The 21,990-nt window shown below is 27.9% G+C and overlaps 2 protein-coding genes across 2 annotated transcripts; both read right to left on the bottom strand.

Annotated features, from left to right (window-relative positions):
• Positions 1 to 597: 597 nt before the first annotated feature.
• LOC126882296 (ribonuclease P protein subunit p29) lies at positions 598 to 21,822 on the bottom strand. Its single transcript, XM_050647160.1, has 3 exons — positions 21,654 to 21,822; positions 21,073 to 21,597; positions 598 to 799 (listed from the first exon to the last, which is right to left on the bottom strand). The coding sequence occupies exons 1-3, from the start codon at positions 21,673 to 21,675 to the stop codon at positions 663 to 665; spliced, it is 684 nt and encodes a 227-aa protein (XP_050503117.1). The 5' UTR covers positions 21,676 to 21,822; the 3' UTR covers positions 598 to 662.
• On the bottom strand, positions 15,310 to 17,771 carry LOC126882295 (cytochrome b-like). The gene is given in 1 exon segment (XM_050647159.1): positions 15,310 to 17,771. A coding segment is annotated over 1 exon segment (819 nt). The 5' UTR covers positions 16,450 to 17,771; the 3' UTR covers positions 15,310 to 15,630.
• Positions 21,823 to 21,990: the final 168 nt, after the last annotated feature.

Raw genomic sequence — 21,990 nt, 5'->3', positions numbered from 1 at the left:
TACACCACAAAACTAACATAACTATTCTCCAGAGGCTAAGAAAAGACAAAGAAATAATTAACACCGCAAAAAACAGAAAATTGGCTTACTTCGGCTACATTATGCGTAATGTTGTACTATTATACTGTTATAGTACCGACTACTACAGTTGATTCTACAAGGCAAGATTGAGGGCAAGAGAGGCCCTGGTCGTAGACGTATATCCTGGCTGGCCAATCTTAGGAAGTGGACTGGTCTAACGTCAACTGATCTATTTCGAGCTGCCGTAAATAGAATAAGATGGGTCAATGTGGTCGCCAACATCTCCAGAAAATAGGCAACTTAAGAAGATGGAATAGCAGCATTTTAGGCGTAAGTGAACAATCCAGTTGGTTGTTTGTTGAAGCAAAAAGATGTTTAAGCTTAAAATTCAGATTGCTAATAAAGTACAGGAAAGTGATTAAGATATTGCAAAAGAAAACTTTCCACTTGAGAAGTAACACACAATTTTACACTCTCATCTAATAGTTATCTTGTTCCATAACGTGACATACCACTTGTATGAGTATACCTACCTATATTATGTAACTTTATTTGTGTTATTTGTCTTTAAAAATGTTGAGAAGTAAAAAAATTTATTAACAAATTTAATTTTAAAAACATATATACAAACTTCTTAATAACTAAAGGTCTGGTGTCATCTGTGATCTAATTTTCTTTGTACTTCTTTCACTAGGTTTTGTCATCAGGTATTTTCCAAAAACTGTAAATTTTATATTGTCCAGTTGGAATTCAAACACGGAATCTGCTTTAATCAATACTAAAAAGAAAAAAATATTCGAAATATTAAAAACAAATTGAAAATTTTATAGAAAAATATAAATACATATGGGTCATTCTGCTACTTCACGACCAAAGTCGTGCGGGGGGTGTCCTCCGATTTTCTTCAAATTTTAGTATGTTATAGTAGGTTGTAAAAAAACACTGCTGCCAAATTTTCAGATTTTTCCCCCTCCCCAATTCGGAGAACGCGCCATTTTTAGTGCAAAAAACGACCGCTTTTTATCGTTTTTTACCTATTTTTAAAAATCTCTCAAAATTCGGGTTTGTAATATTTTCATTTATTCTGAAAGTTTCATCTTTTACGTTAAGTCGTCAGGATTCAAAAGAGTTATTAAACTCATACACAGAGTGTTGATAAAAAGTTAGCCTAATGTCGAAAATGTGACCTTTTTTGCAATATTCGTGACCATTAAAATAATCGTGAAACCCGTTTCTCTTGTTTTCGACAAATTCTAACAATGCCATTTGATTCTAATAGAAACACCATGAATTTTGGCAGTTTAAAAAGGTTAAGGTGTGACAAAACTACAGCCCATTTAAAATTGCAAAAAATCGAAAAAATGCGTTTTTGCTAATTTTGACCCTCATTACAACTTTTGTGGAGAAAAATATTTTTCCACCTATCTCTACCGAAAGTATACTTTTCCGGACCTGATTGTAGGGAGCAAAGTTGTACTTTTCCTCCCTAGGGAGGAAAAGTAAAAATGACGTCATGGTATTTCATTCATGAAATATAACTTATTGACGCCCTGTATAATATCTATTTTCTATTACGAAGTATCTATACATTTTAACGTTTATTTATAAAACATCCTGTATTTTGCAGAATGGTAAAAAACAGTAAATTGTTATTTTGATTTAACAATGTTTACATTAATAATTTGACTTAGGTATATTTGACAGTTGACAGTTATATTGTACCTACTTGTTGTTTTAGCTCTAATAAATTTTGTTGGTTAGTTACATAAATAAATTAAGTAAAAATGAAAAAATTACTTGTTATTTGAGGAAGGTGGAAAACCCATATGTATAACATGGGAGTAAAGTGCCTTTTCCTCCCTTGAATGATTACTGCCCTCCGCTACGCGTCGGGCAGTTAACTTCATTCTCGGGAGGAAGAGTTACACTTTCCTCCCTTGTTATACAAATAGCTATTTCCACCTACCTCTACCGAAAGTATACTTTTCCGGACCTGATTGTAGGGAGCAAAGTTGTACTTTTCCTCCCTAGGGAGGAAAATATTTTTCCTCCCTAGGGAGGAAAAGTAAAAGTGACGTCATGTTATTTCATTCATGAAATATAACTTATTGACGCCCTGTACAATATCTATTTTCTATTACGTAGGTATCTATACGTTTTAACGTTTATTTAAAAACACTCTGTATTTTGCAGAATGGTAAAAAACAGTAAATTGTTATTCTAATTTTACAATGTTTACATTAATAATTTGACTTATATTTAACAGTTGACAGTTATATTGTACCAACTTCTTAGTTTTAGTTCTAATAAATTTTGTTGGTTAGTTACATAAACAAATTAAGTAAAAATGAAAAAATGACTTGTTATTTGAGGAAGGTGGAAAAACCATATGTATAACATGGGAGTAAAGTGCCTCTTCCTCCCTTGAATGATTACTGCCCTCCGCTACGCGTCGGGCAGTAAACTTCATTCTCGGGAGGAAAAGTAGCACTTTCCTCCCTTGTTATACAAATAGCTATTGCTTTTAAACTTTTCCGTTTTTTCGATTTTTATAAGTTTCATTGCCTTAAATTTCTATCTCAATATCAAATTCCATGAACGGGATAGACAAAATCTTTAAATTGGTGCTTTAAGCAGAAAATGCTGAAAGTTTGAAAGCAAAATATTTTTCTCCGCAAAAGTTGTAATGAGGGTCAAAATTAGCAAAAACGCGGTTTTTCGATTTTTTGCAATTTTAAATGGGCTGTAGTTTTGTCACACCTTAACCTTTTTAAACGGCCAAAATTCATGGTATGTATCTATTAGAATCAAATGGCATTGTTAGAATTTGTCGAAAACATGAGAAGCAGGTTTCACGATTATTTAAATGGACAAGAAAATTGCAAAAAAGGTCACATTTTCGACATTTGGCTAACTTGTTATGGATACACTGTACCTATATGAGTTTAATAACTCTTGTTTGAAACCTGATGATTTAACGTAAAAAGTGCAACTTGCAGAATAAGAAAATATTGAAAACCCGAATTTTGAGAGATTTTTAAAAATAGGTAAAAAAACAATGAAAAGCGGTCGTTTTTTGCGCTAAAAATGGCTCGTTCTCCGAATTGGGGAGGGGGAAAAATCTGAAAATTTGGCAACAGCGTTTTTTTATAACCTACTATAACATACTACGATTTAAAGAAAATCGGAGGACTGCCCTCGCACGACTTTGGTCCTGAAGTAGCAGAATGACCCATTATACAGGGTGTTTGGTAAAGAATTTGCTTAACCTTAGATTCCTGAGCTTAAAACAGGTCGATTTAAGCTAACTTACCTTAGTACAAAAGTTGATAATAACCGAAATACAGGGTGTCAAAGTTAAACTTTTATTTTATTAATTTTTGAATATTTCCTGACAGACATGGGACAACAACACGAAATTTGGCAAGTGGTGTTGGTTTTGTACAATCTACTAAATTATGTTAAACAAACGTTTCTGGCTACTACCAGAGGCGTACGACAAGGGAACGTGAATGGTTTACCCTTCCCAAATTCTACGCCACTGGCAGAATTGCTATTTTAGTGAAATTTTTTGATTCTCCAATACTTTCTATGTAAAAAACATGCTCTTCATTCGTAACGATAAAGCCATTAGTTTTCGAGATATTTGAAGCTAAAAACGAAGGAGCATACATACATTAATCAAAATAAGTGTGCCTTTTCATTTTTAACTTGAAATATGTCGAAAACTAATGACTTTATCGTTACGAATGAGGAGTATATTATTTGCATAGATAGTATTGTAGAATCTAAAAATTATGATAAAATAGTCAAAATTATGCCAACCATTCACTTTCCCCTGTCGTACGCCTCTGGTAGTAGACAGAAACGATTATTTAACATAATTTAGTATGGTGTACAGTGCCTACACTTTCTGCCAAGTATCACATGGATATGTCAAATTATTTTAAAGTATTCTTTTTTTTTTAATTTATTCTTTATTTAAAACTTTATTGGCCGGTTTCACCAACGACAAATAGTAGTTAAATCTATGAATAAAGTTATTCGACCAATAAACTGACATTTCTCCATTTTACTTACGCCTAATAAGACTTATTTTTATTAATTTATCAAATAAGTAATTACTCTTGAATAAATTGGTAACTTAATATCGCTGTAAATATTAATAAGAAAGTAAATTCGCCAGTTTAACTTAAAATTATCAAAAGTATATTGAAACGAAATATAATTATAAACGTCTAATAAATTTTATTAAATAACTATTCATTGATCTATTTATTGTTGGTGAAACCGGATCTAAGAACTATACACATAGTGTATAGTTAAAAAAGGAATACTTTAAAATAATTTGACATATCCTTATGGTACTTGGCAGAAAGTGTAGGTACTGTACACCTTAGTAAATTATGTTAAATAATCGTTTGTGGTTAATACCAGAGGAGTACGACAGGGGAAAGTGAATGGTTGACCCTTCCCAAATTCTACGCCACTGATGAAACTGCTATTTTAGCATAATTTTTAGATTCTCCAATACTTTCTATGCAAATAATATACTCTTCATTCGTAACGATAAAGTCATTAGTTTTCGACATATTTGAAGTTAAAAATGAAAAGGCACACTTATTTTGATTAATGTATTATGCTCCTTCGTTTTTAGCTTCAAATATCTCGAAAACTAATGGCTTTATCGTTACGAATGAAGTGCATGTTTTTTACATAGATAGTATTGAAGAATCAAAAAATTTCACTAAAATAGCAATTCCGCCAGTGGCGTAGAATTTGGGAAGGGTCAACCATTCATGTTCCCCCGTCGTACGCCCCTGTTAGTAGCCAGAAACGTTTGTTTAACATAATTTAGTAGATTGTACATTTGTACAATACCAGCACCACTTACCAAATTTCGTGTTGTTGTCCCATGGCTGTCAGGAAATATTCAAAAATAAATAAAATAAAAGTTTAACGTTTCCGTATTTCCTTAAGTATTTCCGTTATCATCAACTTTCGTACTAAGGTAAGTTAGATTAAATCGACCTATTTTAAGCTCAGGAATCTAATGTTGGGCTATGGCCCATTATTTACCAAACACCCTGTATAAAAACAGTATTAATGCCTGGTCGCACCAACAAATCTTAAGTTGCAGCTTAGCCCAGCATAGTTTAGATAGGCAAGTTTTAAGTCTCACTTTCGTTGCACTATAATTTTCGATTCTTATCTATACAATCCACGTGGCAATCCATTGTGGCAAGCTGAAAGTTGATCTAAGACTCAATAGTGCAATGCGTATGTTTCGTAAGCTGAGCTTAAGGCACCTCTTAAGCTTAAGATATGTTGGTGCAACCAAGCATTAATCATCCTTATTGTGATTTATTGTAATATTTTAACTTTTCTTTTTTTCCCAATTTCTGTTCCATTTCAATTAAACAACCGACAGTACTGTGCAATTTTCTCTTCTACATTAAATGTGGCATAACCATCAAAGTACCTATCCTTCTAAAATACCTGGTACATACATTCTTCTTCCTTTTCAACAACTCTATGTGCAGTAATATAGTGGCTGGCTCTCGTCATTAATTGATCTTGGCAATAGTTAAAAATAAAGACCAGCGAAAAACCTAATTCGAGTTGTCTTACAATAGCAATCACAGTGCTTGGGATTTTAGCCACTTGCACATACTAACATATACAAAACTAACTTATTATTTACCATTCCTTTAAGGTTTAAGGGGATGGGTACGTAGTTTCTGCTTCATTTTTTTCGAATCCTGAGAAAACTAATAAGTATTTTTGAAAAATTTAAAAGCAGAATGAAAGATTACGTTATTAGTGAGGGTCGAAAGTCCCTGAGAACTTATATATTGTTTATTTTAATAAGTTACAGGGGTGAAAAACTAAGAGAAAATTTAGTGTGATTTTTAATTTCAAATATCTCATTCAAAATAAACTTTTTATTTATTCTAAGGGACTTTCGGCCCTCGGTAATAATTTAGTCTTTCATTCTGCATTTAAAATTTTCAAAAATATTTAAGTATTGGTTTTTCAGGATTCGAAAAAAATAAACACAATGTCGGTGGTAATATTTTCCAAACCTATCTTTGTCATACAACGCACTCAGTCGAATAGAATGTTGTCAGCATATTGTCAGTCAGACAGTGACAATCAGTGACAATTTTAAATATTTGACATGGCATCGGGAATATTTCGAATATTTTTTGAGTTGTTGATTAAGGCCATCGGTACATAATTCGCAAATATTTTACGGGTATCCCTATTTTTTCTGTTTTTACACGGCAAATTACGTGTAGTAAAATTCACACCGGTATGTTCAAATCGACTCTGTTCACAGTAAAATAGAAAAGTATTTAAAACATAGGGAAATATACAGCCCTGTTTCACTCTTAAGACACCTCGTAAATATACCCCCGGTAAAGCACCTCTCAAGGTGCTGTAACTAAAAAAAGATTTTTTAAATTTTCAAACAGTAAGCCAAACTCTAAATTTTAAAGATCTGCCTTTTACCGAAAAACCTAGAGTAGATGCTAAAAAAATAAAGCATATCGAGTATATGTTTGCCTACATGCCTAAGGTTGACGAAATATTGTACAGAACAATATTTTCTTCACTAAATAAATAATTTTATTTCTTCCAACTGCAATTATTTGTTTCGATTACGTTATGAGTAGGTACCTACCGCGAAGAATATTAAACTTTTATTTACTGTTTGTTTCACATACACATGTTTTGATTATTAATAAATTTTAAAAGCAAAAAGGAGTTTCCTTTTTGATGTGCCCTTGTATGAAAAAAAAAAGGTGCAGTAATATAAGGTTCATTCTTTTAATTACAATAATTATTCATTTATTTCAGTTACATGACGTGTACCTACCGCGAAGAATGTAAAACTTTTACTTTTTGTTTCACATAAACATGTTTTTCTTAATAAATTTTGAAAACAAAAAGCAGTTTTCTTTTTGATGTACCCTTGTATTTTTTTTATTAAGGTGCAGTAATATAAGATTAGAAATAATGTAATAAACTGTAGAATGATACATAAGATATATAGAAACGCAAACTAAAAGATTTTATTTAAAACGTTATAAAATAATTCAGTTTTGTACTTAATATGGAACAAATGTGCAAATTCCTGTACTAATTTTACTTTTTGTTCCATAAGCAAAGGTTTTTATTTTTTTTTCAAATTTATCAGTAAAATTCATCAAAAAAATAATCAGTAAAAAGAAGTCATAATCCAGCACACCATTTTAAATATTTTTTTTTAGAATTAACATAATTTTCATGAGTTTTAAAATAAACGAGTAAATATTACCAAAATATTTAAATGTAAATATCTCAAAATAAGAATTTATATGGAACAAATAAGTACTAGCCCGACGATATGCAACTACTATACGCTGTGAGCTCGTACGTAGAGGGGATATTTACAAATTCGCGAGCGCCAGTAGTGACAAGTCTGTAAACCTTTACCGGAAATTTGACATAAATGTCAAAGTGATTAATTTAAAATTAAAAGCATTAATTATAAAAAATATTAGTTGGTCAAAGCTTTGGTATATATTTTTACCTTAAATATACTTACGTTTTAAATAATGAATTTAAGTTTTTTTAATGTTCCGTAATATGTAATTTTAAATTATTCTATTAATCTTAGCGCCATCTACACGATAATTGTGAAAGTATCCGAAGTAATAAATTCATATTTTATCAATAGAACGTCAAAATGATTAGCAAAATCAAAAAAATCCATTACAATTTAATTACTTTTTTGCGTTGTAAATATTAAGCGATAACAATTAATTAATAAATTTAAAAATTACCGGTGAAAGTTGAATTAGTAGTCCGCTAGGAGCGACACCAGCGAAGCTCAGAGCGTATAGTCTCTTTTTAAACCGAGGAGTAATTCAAATTTCCCGCGCCGTAAAGCTTGTTTGTAATTGGTCCAATCTCAGGCAAGTTTGCTCCACTGTTATCAAATTTTGACACTGATGACATTTATAAAATTTGACACTATTGGCATTTCATAGGTTAATTAAGTTAATATTAGCGATTTTTTGTATTTTCTGCGTTATTCCTTAATTTTTAGATTCTTGGTCTGTTTTTATATAAAAAACCGTTGTTTTTAGAACTCTTTAACCATGTATTTAGTATATTATAATAGTTATGGATTACCGTCAAAGGCCGGTATGGTCAACCAAAAAGATGTATTTGGTGATATATCTAGTATATATCTAGTGACTTTCTTGGGTGTGAATCTGTCTTTTTCGTCTACTCCTCTTGTTTTAAAAACAAAGTATATCAGTTCTTAATGTGTTTTACATTAGATCATTTTAGTTGCATTTATTTGTAATTTTGTTTTGTACAAGGATTAATTTAACATTTTTACTGGAATAATCGATAATATGCTTGATTTATATCGTGTTTTGAAGTGTGGAATGCGAAGTAATCGTGATAAAGTTCAGTTTTATCTGTTACCATTAGTGCTACATTTTAAGCATAAGACCAACTTTCTTTTTAGTTTCCTCCTCATGGTTTAAAAATAAAGCTTAGTGTGATTTCAACTCTGTATATTTTCAGTTTTGTATTGCTGAATAAGTTCTTGTCCTTCATTAGCCTATAATATCTCCAGTATGTTTTGTTGCTTGCTGGTATTCGCTCCGTTACTTCTTCATTTATCATATATTCCTCTTTGTGAACACAAACACTTATTAGCCTATGACATCTTCAGTATGCTTTGTTGCCTGCTAGTATTTGCTGAGTTACTTCTTCACTTTTCTTATTTTTGCCATTCATAATTACTCCCAAATATTTTAATTGATGAACTCCTTCAAAAGTGTAGTTTTTTATCTTGATTTCTTTCGTTTTGTTATCTTCTCTTCTAAAACAGATTATATAGTTTATTTTTCTTTGGTTAATTTCTAGACCTCTTTCCTGTGCTTCAGTTGCCAGGATTGTTACTGCTGCTTTTAATCTTTCCTTGTCTCTTCCCATACAGTATGGTGCAAATGTATGGAATAAATTGGTTATTTCGTAAGCCGGCGACTTTAAGGAAAAATCCCGAAACGGGTTAGATTTTAATTTGTAAATTACGGTTTTTTGGCATATAGGTACAGAGAGGGGCAAAATTATGGAATAAATTCATTTTCTCTAAAATGAACGATACTGGAGAAAAATCCCGAAAACGGTCGATTTTTATTTTTAAATTACAATTTTTTGGCATATATTTCATACTCGTGAGGTCATCCATCTGAGCGTGATGACGTAATCGATGATTTTTTTTAAATGAGAATAGTTGTCGTGTGGTAGCTCATTTGAAAGGATGTTCAATTCTCTATTCAATAGTATAAACATTAATATCATTATTCATACAGGGTGGCCAAAAAAATAATTTTTGAATTAAATTAATTAAGGCTAACAGAAGAATGTATTTAATTTATTTAACTCAAAATACATTGTACTGCTGTCAGAAAATAAAAAAAAATGTTTATTTCACAAATAAACATTGCTTTTCGCCTAAATTAAATGTTGAAACTACCAAGAGGTAGATGGGAGACTGTTTGTGATTTAATTTAAGCGAAAAGAAATGTTTATTTGTGAAATAAACATTTTATTCTATTTTCGGACAGCAGTACAATGTATTTTGAGTTAAATAAATTACATACATTTTTCTTTTCGCGTCAATTAATTTAATTCAAAAATTATTTTTGAAGTTATACTTCTTTACGATCGAGGGTGAAATTTTATACTTGCCTGGCACATGCGCAGACAGACAGTACGTAGTTCGTTGCTAATATTTTAAATTATGTATGTATCAGCGCAAATAAGTCATTAAAAGAATATATTAGTGTTTTTAGTAAATGTATTATTTATTATAATTTTTGTGTCTTTGGATTTGTCTTCCTCGGGAATAAAATATTCTATAATAATAGTAAGTATATTTAGTTTAAATTTTACAGTATTTTTCTATTGAATTTGTCAGTATGTATGAGAAATCTTGTAAGCTGTCAAAGCAAAGGGAGTTTGGCTCGGTGGTAGCGCGTTCGACCGGAGATCGAGAGGTCTCTGGTTCAATTCCGTGTGTTATCTAACTTTTTTTTTTATTTTTAGTATTGTTTTAGTAAAAATTTTTGGAAAGTAGTAAGTAAAAATTAGTTTAATCTTTAAATACAAATAACCTGTTGAAACTATATTTATTTCGTTGAAATCATATAATAGAAGTATAACTTCTTACGGGCGTACAAAGTACTCACACATTCTTTTTTTTTCACCCTGTATAAATATTGATATTAATGTTTATACTATTGACTAGAGAATTGAACACCCTTTCAAATGAGCTACCACACGACCCCTATTCCCATTTAAAAAAGTCATCGATTACGTCATCACGCTCAGATGGATGACGTCACGAGTATGAAATATATATGCCAAAAAATTGTAATTTAAAAATAAACATTGACCTGTTTCGGGATTTTTTCCAAAATCGTCCATTTTAGAGAAAATGAACTTATTCCATAATTTAGCCCCTCTCTGTATATAATGTGAAGTCATCCATCTGGGCACGATTACGTAATTCATGATTTTTTAAATGAGAAAAGGGTCGTGTGCTAGCTTGTTGGAAAGATTATTTAATTCTCTACATAGTAATATAAACATTCATATAATTATTTATAGAGGGCCTCCCTAAAAAAATTTTTTGAATTAATAAATTAATTGGCACAAAACAAAGAATGTATGTAATTTATTGAATTCAAAATACAGTGCGTCCATAAAGTAACGCATAAATTCATTATTTCGTAAACCGGTGACTTTAAGGAAAAATCCTGAAACAGGTCGTTTTTATTTTTAAATTTCGATTTTCTGGCATATAATATATCATACTAATGACGTCATCCATGTGGCCTTGATGACGTAATTAATGATTTTTTTTAATGCGAATAGGGGTCATGTGATAGCTCATTTGAAAGGGAATTTAATTCTCTATTCAATAATATAAACATTAACATAATTATTTGCACAGGGTATTCAAAAAAAATTTAATTAAATTAATTGAGACAGAAAGAAGAATGTATGTAATTTATTTAATTCAAAATACGTTTTATTGTTGTCAGAAAACAGGAAAAGAGTGTTTATTTGACAAATAAATATTGTTTTTCGCTTAAATTCAATGTTAAAGCTGCCACTCATCAGCCTCTTGGCAGTTTGAACATTGTTTTAAGCGAAAATCAAAGTTTATTTTTCAATTAAATTTTTTTTCTGTTTTTTGACAGTAGTAAAATGCATTTAGAATTAAATAAAATGCTTACATTCATATTTTGTGTCAATTTCAATTAATTTAATTAAAAAAAGTTTTTTGGGCACCCTGTATAAATAATTATGTTAATGTTTATATTATTGAATAGAAAATTGAATACCCATTCAAATGAGCTATCACATGACCCCTATTCTCATTCAAAAAAATCATCGATTACGTCATCACGCCCAGTTTGATGACATTATTAGTATGGTATACATGCCAAAAAATCGTAATTTAGAGATAAAAATCGACCTGTTTCGGAATTTTTCATCAAAGTCGCCGGTTTACGAAATAACGAATTTATGCGTTACTTTATGGGCGCACTGTACATTTTACTGCTGTCATAAAACAGAAAAAAGTGTTTATTGAATAATGAACTTTGTTTTTTGCTTAAATTACTTAAATGTTCATGTTTGTACAACGCTTAAAAACTTCCAAAGGCAGGTGGATGGCAACTTGAACATTGAATTTAAGCAACAAACAATGTTTAGTTCTCAAATAAACATTTTTTCTGTTTCCTGACAGCAGTAAAATGTATTTTGAATTAAATAAATTAAATACATTCTTCTTTTTGTGACAATTAATTTAATTTAAAAAAATTATTTTATATAAAAAGTAAGTATAAACAATTATGTTAATTTTTATACAGTAAGTAAATCGTTCAACTGGACATAGGAAATATACATTGAGAGAATTGTTGCAACTGCGCTAACCTGTGTTTAGTTGAAGCAAATACTATTGACTGTCAATAGTATTTGGTTGAAGCTTCTGTTCGAGTACTAGTTTTTGGTGCAATAGATCTGTTAAAACGAATAGAATGAGTGAGTTTTGAAGCAAGGCTGTCCATAAATAAATCAAAAACAAAGTTTATGATTAAGGAGTTAATAATTTTACTTTAGTTTTTAAAATATTTTTTATTTAAAAACTACATAATTTCAAAACTAAACAGTTTTCTCATTCCCTTAGGCCAAAAATATGTAGCTACTACATTGTCATATTTTGACGTTTATTTGTTTCAGTCGAAATGAGTTATCCTGGCCAAATACCCAAGTAGGTGGAGGCCAATAAACTAAAGGAGAAGAAGAAATGAGATCAATTTTGAGGTTAATGCCCCTTAATGCTAACAACCATATTGTCATCGAGAGAGCTCAGTTGCCACAAATATCTCAATATAATAAAATGTATGTATTTATGTATCTAAATATATACAATGTATGTTCCCTACGTCCAGCTGAACGATTTACGTACTGTATTACTGAACAGAGAATTAAATAAGCTTTCAAATGAGCTAGCACATGACCCCTATTCTCATTTTAAAAAATCATTGATTATGTCATCATACCCAGATGGATGATGTAACTAGTATGATATACAGTATGTCCCTGTAAGTTGTAGCCATATGGAAAACTTTTTTATTATTAGTTTTACGAAAAAAAGTTATTCTTCATAAAAAGCTCTGCATGGTCCAAAACCTAAGATTTAACTATCAAATATCAAATTTTTTGAATATTATTTACTGGAAAGTGAATCTAGATTATCAAATTAGAGCTTGATAGAAGTATTTTAGTTACATTAAAAAGTTAATTGTGAAATTCAATTTAATTTGAAATAAAAAATTTATTTTATTTATATTTTTATTTATTTTAAAATAATAAAATATTTTTTAGTAAAAGTAAAGAAAAATTTTATTTAATGATAGTTAATTAGTATTGTGAGAGAATATTTTATTTTTATAAAAGAAAAATTTATTTTTTGTACCTTGTGTATCAGGGATTATTAATTAATAATTATATATTTAGTATTTTCGAATTTAAAAGAGCTAAAAAATTAAAATTTTTATTGTAAAATAAATATTTTAAATAATTTTTTTGTAATGAAATGTTATTCGTTTTTAAATATATCTAATTTTTTAAGAAATAAATTAAATTTATTTATTAACAATATATTTATAATTAAATATTTTTATATTATTAATATTAAATATTTTTAGGGATGAGCTTAAAAATAAAATTTTATTAAAATTTAATTTTTAAATAAAAATTAGGATTAAAAATTTTCATATTTTAAAGTATGTTATTATTTATTTTTATATATTATTATTTTTATTTTTTATAGATTTTTTATTAAAATATAAATTTAAATAATTTAAATTTAGTAATGATGATATTATTAGTATTAAAAAATTGTATATTTAATAAGAATATACAGGTTAAATAAAGGAATTCGGCAATATTTTTTTCACCTGTTTATTAAAAACATGTCTTTTTGTATTAAATATAAAGTCTCGCCTGCCCACTGATTAATTTGAATGGCCGCGGTATTTTGACCGTGCTAAGGTAGCATAATCATTAGTTTTTTTATTGAAAGCTGGAATGAAGGGTTGGATGAAAAAAAAACTGTCTTTATTAAATTTATAAAGAATTTTATTTTTAAGTTAAAAAGCTTAAATTTTTTTAAAAGACGAGAAGACCCTATAGAGTTTTATAAAATTATTAATAAGTTTTTTTAGTATTAAATTTATTTATATAATAAATTTATTTAATTGGGGTGATTGAAAAATAAAATTAACTTTTTTTATATTATTATATTAATTAATAATTTTTTGATCCAATTTTTTTTTATTATAAGAATAAATTACCTTAGGGATAACAGCGTAATTTTATTGGAGAGTTCAAATCGATAATAAAGATTGCGACCTCGATGTTGGATTAAAGTTTATAATTGGTGTAGAAGCTATATTATTAAGTCTGTTCGACTTTTAAAATTTTACATGATCTGAGTTTAAACCGGTGTGAGCCAGGTTGGTTTCTATCTTTAATTTATTAATATATTTTAGTACGAAAGGACCAAGTATATAAAATAATTTTTTATTTAGATAAATATTGTTATTTTGGCAGATTAGTGCTATAGATTTAGAATCTTTATATGTAATTATTTTACAAATAATACTTGTTTTTAAATGATTTAATTTTAATAATTATTTCTAGTTTAATTTTAATTGTATGTGTATTGGTTAGAATTGCCTTTTTAACTTTACTTGAACGTAAAGTATTAGGTTATATTCAAATTCGTAAAGGTCCAAATAAAGTTGGATTTTTAGGTTTAATTCAACCTTTTAGGGATGCAATAATTAAATTGTTTACTAAAGAGCAAATTTATCCTTTTATATCTAATTTTAATTTATATTATTTTTCTCCAATTTTAAATTTATTTTTAGCTTTATTTTTATGAATTTGTATACCTTTTATTTCTATAAATGTAACTTTTAATTTAACATTATTATTTTTTTTTTATCAGTTTCTAGTTTAAGGGTTTATACAATTATATTGGCTGGTTGATCTTCTAATTCTAATTATGCTTTATTAGGAAGGTTACGTTCTATTGCTCAAACTATTTCTTATGAAGTAAGATTAGCTTTAATTTTATTATCTTTTTTATTTTTAATTATATCTTTAAATATATTAGATTTTATTAAATATCAAGAATATATTTGATTTTTTTATTTATTTTTTCCATTATGTTTAATATGTATTGTTTCTGGATTAGCAGAAACAAATCGTACTCCTTTTGATTTTGCTGAAGGTGAGTCAGAGTTAGTTTCAGGTTTTAATGTTGAATATAGAAGTGGGGGATTTGCAATAATTTTTTTAGCTGAATATGGAAATATTTTATTTATAAGAATATGTGTTTTTTTATTTTTGGGGGCTAATTTAATAAGATTAATATTTTTTTTAAGTTAGGATTAATTAGATTTTTTTGGTTGTGAGTTCGTGGGACACTGCCTCGTTATCGTTATGATAAATTAATGTATTTAGCATGAAAAGGTTATTTACCTATTTCATTAAATTATTTAATATTTTATTTTAGATTCAGTTTATTTTTTTTATTTCAATAATTTAGTTAATTAATTTTAGTATAAGTTAATAGAAAATTTTATTTCTTTTTTATATTTTCAAAATATATACTTATACAAGTTCATTAACTAATTAAAAATAATTGAATCTCATCATTTTCTTATTAATGGGTTTATTAAATAATATAAAAAATATACAATAGTTAAAATTTGTCCAGTTAAAATATATGGATCTTCAACTGGTCGTGCTCCGATTCATGTTAATAAAATTACAATAGACAATAATCTTCAAAATAATATTTTATTGATTGGATAAAATTGAGTTCTTAAATTTTTTTTTTTTATTAATAAAAGGTAAAATATATAAAATAGCAATTGATATTACTAATGCAATTACTCCACCTAATTTATTTGGGATTGAGCGTAAAATTGCATATGCAAATAAAAAATATCATTCTGGTTGAATATGAACAGGTGTAACAAGAGGATTTGCAGGAGTAAAATTATCAGGGTCTCCTAATAAATATGGGTCTTTTAAAGTTAATGTTGTTAATAATAATAATAAAATTAAAAATCCAAGTAAATCTTTGAAAGTAAAATAAGGATGAAATGGAATTTTATCAATATTTCTTTTTGTCCCTAAAGGATTTCTTGATCCTGTTTGATGTAAAAATAAAAGATGAATAATTATAAATGCAAAAATAATAAAAGGTAAGATAAAATGAAATGTAAAGAATCGAGTTAGAGTTGCATTATCTACTGCAAATCCCCCTCAAATTCATTGGACTAGTATATTTCCTAAATAGGGAATAGCTGATATTAAGTTAGTAATTACTGTTGCTCCTCAAAATGATATTTGACCTCATGGTAATACATATCCTAGAAATGCTGTTGCTATTGTAAGAAAAAAAATTGTTACTCCAATTATTCAAGTTTCAATTATATTATAAGATCTATAATATATCCCTCGACCAATGTGAATATATAAACAAATAAAAAAAAATGATGCTCCATTTGCATGTAATGTTCGTAGTAATCAACCATAATTTACATCTCGACAAATATGGGTAACTCTATTAAATGCTAATTCTACATTTGGGCAGTAATGTATGGCTAAAAATAGGCCTGTAATAATTTGAATTCCTAAACATAGTCCTAATATTGATCCAAAATTTCATATTGAAGAAATATTAGAGGGAGTTGGTAAAATAATTAATGAATTATTAATAATTTTTAATAGAGGATTAATTTTTCGTAAAGGTATTTTCATTAAAATTTTTGTCGTAATGGGCCATATAAAAATTTTGTAATTTTTACTACTGCAATTAAAGTAATAAATAAATAAATAATTATTATTATTATAATTAAATTATTTGGAAAGTTAAAATATTTAATTAGAGATAATTTATTATTAATAATATTAAATTGATTATTTATTTCTATAATTTTTATAAAAGAATTAAAATAAAAATAATCTCAACAAAATCTTAATATAGAAATAATAATAAAAATTCTAATTATTATTAAAGTTATATTAAAATTAAATTTAAATTTTTCATTTGAAGCAATTCTGGTCATATAAATAAAAAGAATTAATATTCCTCCTACTATAATTAAAAATAAAATATAAGAAAATCAGTAATTATAATTTATTAATCCTGTAATAACTGATGTGAAAATTGTTTGTATTAATAATATTAAGCCACAAGTTAAAGGGTGATTTAATAATATAAATATAATTGAACATATAATTATTATAGTAATTAAAGTTGAAATATCAGATATTAGTTTATATAAAATATTAATTTTGGAGATTAATGAAATAATTTTTATATATCTGAAGTTTTAAAAGATTTATCTTATTTTTGATTTACAAGACCAATATTTTATTTAAATTATTAAAACTTTAATGATAATATATTTTTTATTATTAATAATATTTTTATCTGGAATTATTAGTTTTATTTTAAATCGTAAGCATTTATTATTAATATTATTAAGTTTAGAGTTTATTGTAATTGCTTTATATATTCAATTTTTTTTTATTTAAGAAATTTAAATTATGAATATTTTTTTTCTATAATTTTTTTAACAATAAGAGTTTGTGAAGGTTCTTTAGGCTTAGCAATTTTAATTATAATAGTTCGTGTTTATGGTAATGATTATATTTTAACTTTTTCTTCTTTATGATAAGATTTTTATTTAGATTAATTTTTTTGATTCCTTTATGTTTTAAAAAAAATTTTTGATTAATTCAATGATTAATATTTTTTTTTTACATTTTTATTTTTTTTTAATTATGGTAGAGGTTTAAATTATTTTTCTATTTCAAATATTTTAGGTATTGACTTTTGATCTTATAGTTTAATTTTACTAAGATTTTGAGTTTGTACTTTAATAATTTTAGCTAGAAGAAAATTATATAAATATAGAATTTATTCAAATTTATTCTTATTAGTATTAATTTTTTTAATATTAAGTTTATATTTAGTATTTTCTTCATTAAATATTTTTATTTTTTATTTATTTTTTGAAATTAGATTAACTCCAGTTTTATTATTAATTGTTGGTTGAGGGTATCAACCAGAGCGTTTAGAGGCTGGAATTTATTTATTATTTTTGTTATTATATTTATTATTTTTGTGACATTTGTGACGTCAGACTTAGGCTGTCCATTGGTGTAGAATGTAAACATACAACCCAGTGGCGTCACGACGCGTTTTGGGGTGCCTTTTTACATTATTCTATGGATTTTGATATTTTTTAATTCATGTAAAACACGAACGAATAAATATTTGTTGTTTGTTTTGATATTCATTGCGGTTAATTATTAGAAATTTTTTTGTGGCAATTGCCCTGATAGATTCCTAGAGAGATTTGGCAATAGAGTCAGAACGTTTAAATTTGCGTTTGCCAGATTGCACAGATGTTCCGATTTTTATGACTTTATTTTTATTATACCGGGTGTCCACTTATATTTTCCCCCATTTTAACTGCCTATAACTTCTGAGCGGCTTAAAATAGAAATATGAGGTTTTCGCTGAAATGTTTTATTTTAGTAAAAGTTTTATCTGAATGGACTGAATTTTTTATATCGCTTTCAAATACGAAAATAAAAATGGCGGATTTTTGAAAAAAACGTTGTTGACTTTTTTTTAATGGAACACCCAGTATATTTTTTTGTAAATTGAAAGAAAGGTCATTCACCTATCCAGCTATATAAAGTTTTTCAAAATCGGTTGTCAAATCACTGAGTAATTAATTTTTAAAATGAGCGGTGCAACGTGGATATCACATACCTAAATAACATAACTAAGCAAAATGATATTATGTTATGTGATTTCCACATTGCATCTTTCATTTTAAAAATTATTTGCTCAGTCATTTGACAACCGATTTTAAAAAATTTAATATCGATGGATAGGTAAATGACCGTTTTTTCAAGCTACAAAAAAAATATACTGGGTGTTTCAATCATAAAAGTCAACAACGTTATTTTTCCAAAAATCCACCATTTTTTATTTAAAAGCGACATAAAAAATGGTTATTTACCTAAAAACTTGAAAAAAAGATCATTTCCCTATCCAACGATATAAACTTTTTTAAAATTGGTGGTCAAATGACTGAGCAATTAATTTTTAAAATGAGAGATGCAATGTGGAAATCACATATTATGTTATTTAGGTATGTGATATCCACGTTGCACCTCTCATTTTAAAAATTAATTACTCAGTGATTTGACAACCGATTTTGAAAAACTTTATATAGCTGGATAGGTGAATGACCTTTCTTTCAATTTACAAAAAAATATACTGGGTGTTCCATTAAAAAAAAGTCAACAGCGTTTTTTTCAAAAATCCGCCATTTTTCTTTTCGTATTTGAAAGCGATATAAAAAATTCAGTCCATTCAGACAAAACTTTTACTAAAATAAAACATTTCAGCGAAAACCGCATATTTCTATCTTGAGCCGTTTAGAAGTTATAGGCAGTTAAAATGGGGGAAAATATAAGTGGACACCCGGTATTATAAATATTTCTTTTTATTATTTTATTATTTGGAATGAATGTACCTGAATACTGAAATGCCCTTAGTTACTGAAAAGTGTTCACTTCGTCAGTACCCTATTTTTGTGTTTATTTTGTATTTTTTTAAATATTAAAATGCCTACAACTATTGTAGCACGTGAAAGACTTATAGTCCTTTTACCCATATAAATAACTTCCATTTTAGAGAAATTATTTTTTCTAATAGTACTGTCGACTTGTATATCTGTATTTTCAGTTGCATATATTCTGGAGCCTGTTATTATCACAGCTTTTTAATATTTCTGTGGACTTGTTTGTATACCTGTATTTTCAGTTGCATATATTCTGGAGTCTGTTATTACATATTTACATTATATTTAATATTTCTGTCTTTAATCAATGTTAACTAAAATCTTAAAGAAGCAGAATTTTACTTATTTTACACTTTTTAACTTTATTATTGATACTAAAATCTTGTTATGTCGACATAATTAGAGAAATTTAAAAATTTTTCTCGTTATTTTATCTACATAGTTAATGTTTTCCATGTTAATAAATAAATTAATAAAAATATATCACATGGTATTTTCCGATTTATTTTAAGAACACATGGCAACACTGTCACGCCTTCATTTCCTTATATCTGTAGCTAACTTCTCGGACCCTCCAATTTAATGTTGCCCTGAATTTTTAGTCGTCTTTAGGGGCCAAACGAAAGACAAACAAAACTTTTTTATTTTTGATACAGGTTCTAAATTATGTTCTGTTGTGATTTATACCATTTTTTTCGAATTTAAAATTGTATGCAAGTTCCCTATTTTGTATGCTGTACAGTGGAACCCCGATAAGTCGGCCCCCGATAACCCGGAAGTCCGGCTAACCCGGACCGATTTTCATCAGATAAACATTTTGATTTTCAATATTTTGTATTTTTCAATTTAATTGTGGCTTATTTCCAATCAAAATAATTAATTATCAGACAAACCTTTCAACAATAAAAATGTATGTAATATAATATTTGAGAGATAATGTGTACTTATGTGTGTAATTTGAACTATGTATACGATATTAAAAATGACTCATAGCACACGCCGCAGAAACAACAGCCACCTGTCTGTAGTGTCTATTCCTTTTTATTTCAAACTGTCAGCATTGTTTAGGAAAGACTATTTAAAAAATTCTTTTATAAACAATGGTCTTTAGTATTGTGTGTCTTGTATTGTTCGCTTCCATTTGCTTACGTTTGGGTTTGGTGTTTTTTTTAGTAATTTTAATGAGTAGGTAATACTGTGCATATTTATAAATATATTTCATGTTATTTCAATTCTAACGGAGTTTATCTGTAAGTATACCGTATTTTATTAATTTTTACCATATTCTCCGGCTATCTCGGATTTTCGATAACCCGGACCGGTCGCGGTCCCGATTGATCCGAGTTATCGAGGTTCCACTGTACTTGGTAGATATATTCCTCTATAGTTGTTAAGTCTGTAACTCCTCTCTTTCTTAATTATTGGTATAATTCTGCCTTCTTTCCATTCTTTGGGCAATTCTTATTCTTTTCTATATTATAACTATTAGATTGTAGATGCTTGTCAATAATTTTTCCCTCCGTTTTTAATTAGCTCGTTGGGAATTTCATCTGGGCCAGGTGTTTTTTCTGTGGGATCTTTTAATGATGTGTAAATATTCATCATATGTTGGTATCCCCATTTCATTATCTCTCATGTCTTCCATTGCACATTCTTCCTCTTCAGCGTCAGAGGCTTTAAATACAGCTGAACATACTAAAACTATTAAATTTGCTTCCACATACATATCAATTAATACACACATAAACAATATGCAAAAATAATATTGACTTACTTTTTAACTTGGATTCTGCTGTAACTACCTGAAAGGTCATTTTAGTCTCTAAAGCAATAGTACCTTTCATTCTCAATAAACTAGGAACTTTCGATCTGACTACAGTTATCTCAGCCCCAATCAATTCAGACTTTGCAACAATTACACTAAAAGCATTCCAGTCTTGATCTGTACAGCTTGGAGCCATGCGATTTAAATCCAAGTTTTCCCTCATGTATGACCTCCACATGTCTCTAAGATTCTCTAACTGCACATAGTCCCAGCCTTCTCTGGGAACTTTAAGTAAATTCAGATCTTTTCGTTGTTTTCTAGTCAGAAAGCTCTTTTTGCCTTTGAAACCAGTTTTTCTTTTTTCGAGCGAATGTTTTTCTAATAGAAAGTTCCATTTTAAATCGGTTGTTAGATTTTTGCTGTCTGAACTTGGTAAATTCTGTGACAAAAAGTGTTTTACATACTCCAGTGAATCTTCAGTACTAACACTGGGTAATTGTATTATTTCATTTGGAAGATCGCTATGCAAGAGTTCTAAAAATAAGTAATATTTAAAAATCATTTTCGTGTAAAATTCGGTGTTTAAATACCTTTTAAATCAGTTCTATTCATCTTTTTATTTAATAGGATTCTATTAGTTTTCTACCCTTTCAAAACATTGCAATTTGTGAGGTTAGGCTATATATGTCAAAGTCAAATTTTTTGAATTCAGGCATTTCATGGACGTATAAATAAAGATATATATTATTTATACGTCCATGAGGCATTTATTATGTGCTCTTTGTCTTTCACTTGTATAAGTAAAGAAAGAGACAAAAATAAATTTCATATTTCTTAAAATATTTCACTTTTTGTAGCTTTAAACAGCTGAAAAAGAGTGGATCAATTTGATTTTATCCATTGTTATTGCAATAAATTCCAAATATT

Source organism: Diabrotica virgifera, chromosome 3 (assembly GCF_917563875.1).
Source record: "Diabrotica virgifera virgifera chromosome 3, PGI_DIABVI_V3a".
Classification (NCBI taxonomy): domain Eukaryota; kingdom Metazoa; phylum Arthropoda; class Insecta; order Coleoptera; family Chrysomelidae; genus Diabrotica; species Diabrotica virgifera.
Note: the sequence above shows the minus strand (reverse complement) of the source record. Positions and strands in the feature narration are given on the sequence as shown.

Bases quoted from the DNA above. Each gene is read 5' to 3' on its own strand.
- LOC126882296 (XM_050647160.1), bottom strand. From the start codon at position 21,675: ATGAATAGAACTGATTTAAAAG. The intron at 21,598-21,653 runs GTATTTAAACAC...ACTTATTTTTAG, and splicing joins GAATAGAACTGATTTAAAAG to AACTCTTGCATAGCGATCTT. The intron at 800-21,072 runs GTAAGTCAATAT...TTTTCTTTTTAG, and splicing joins AGCAGAATCCAAGTTAAAAA to TATTGATTAAAGCAGATTCC.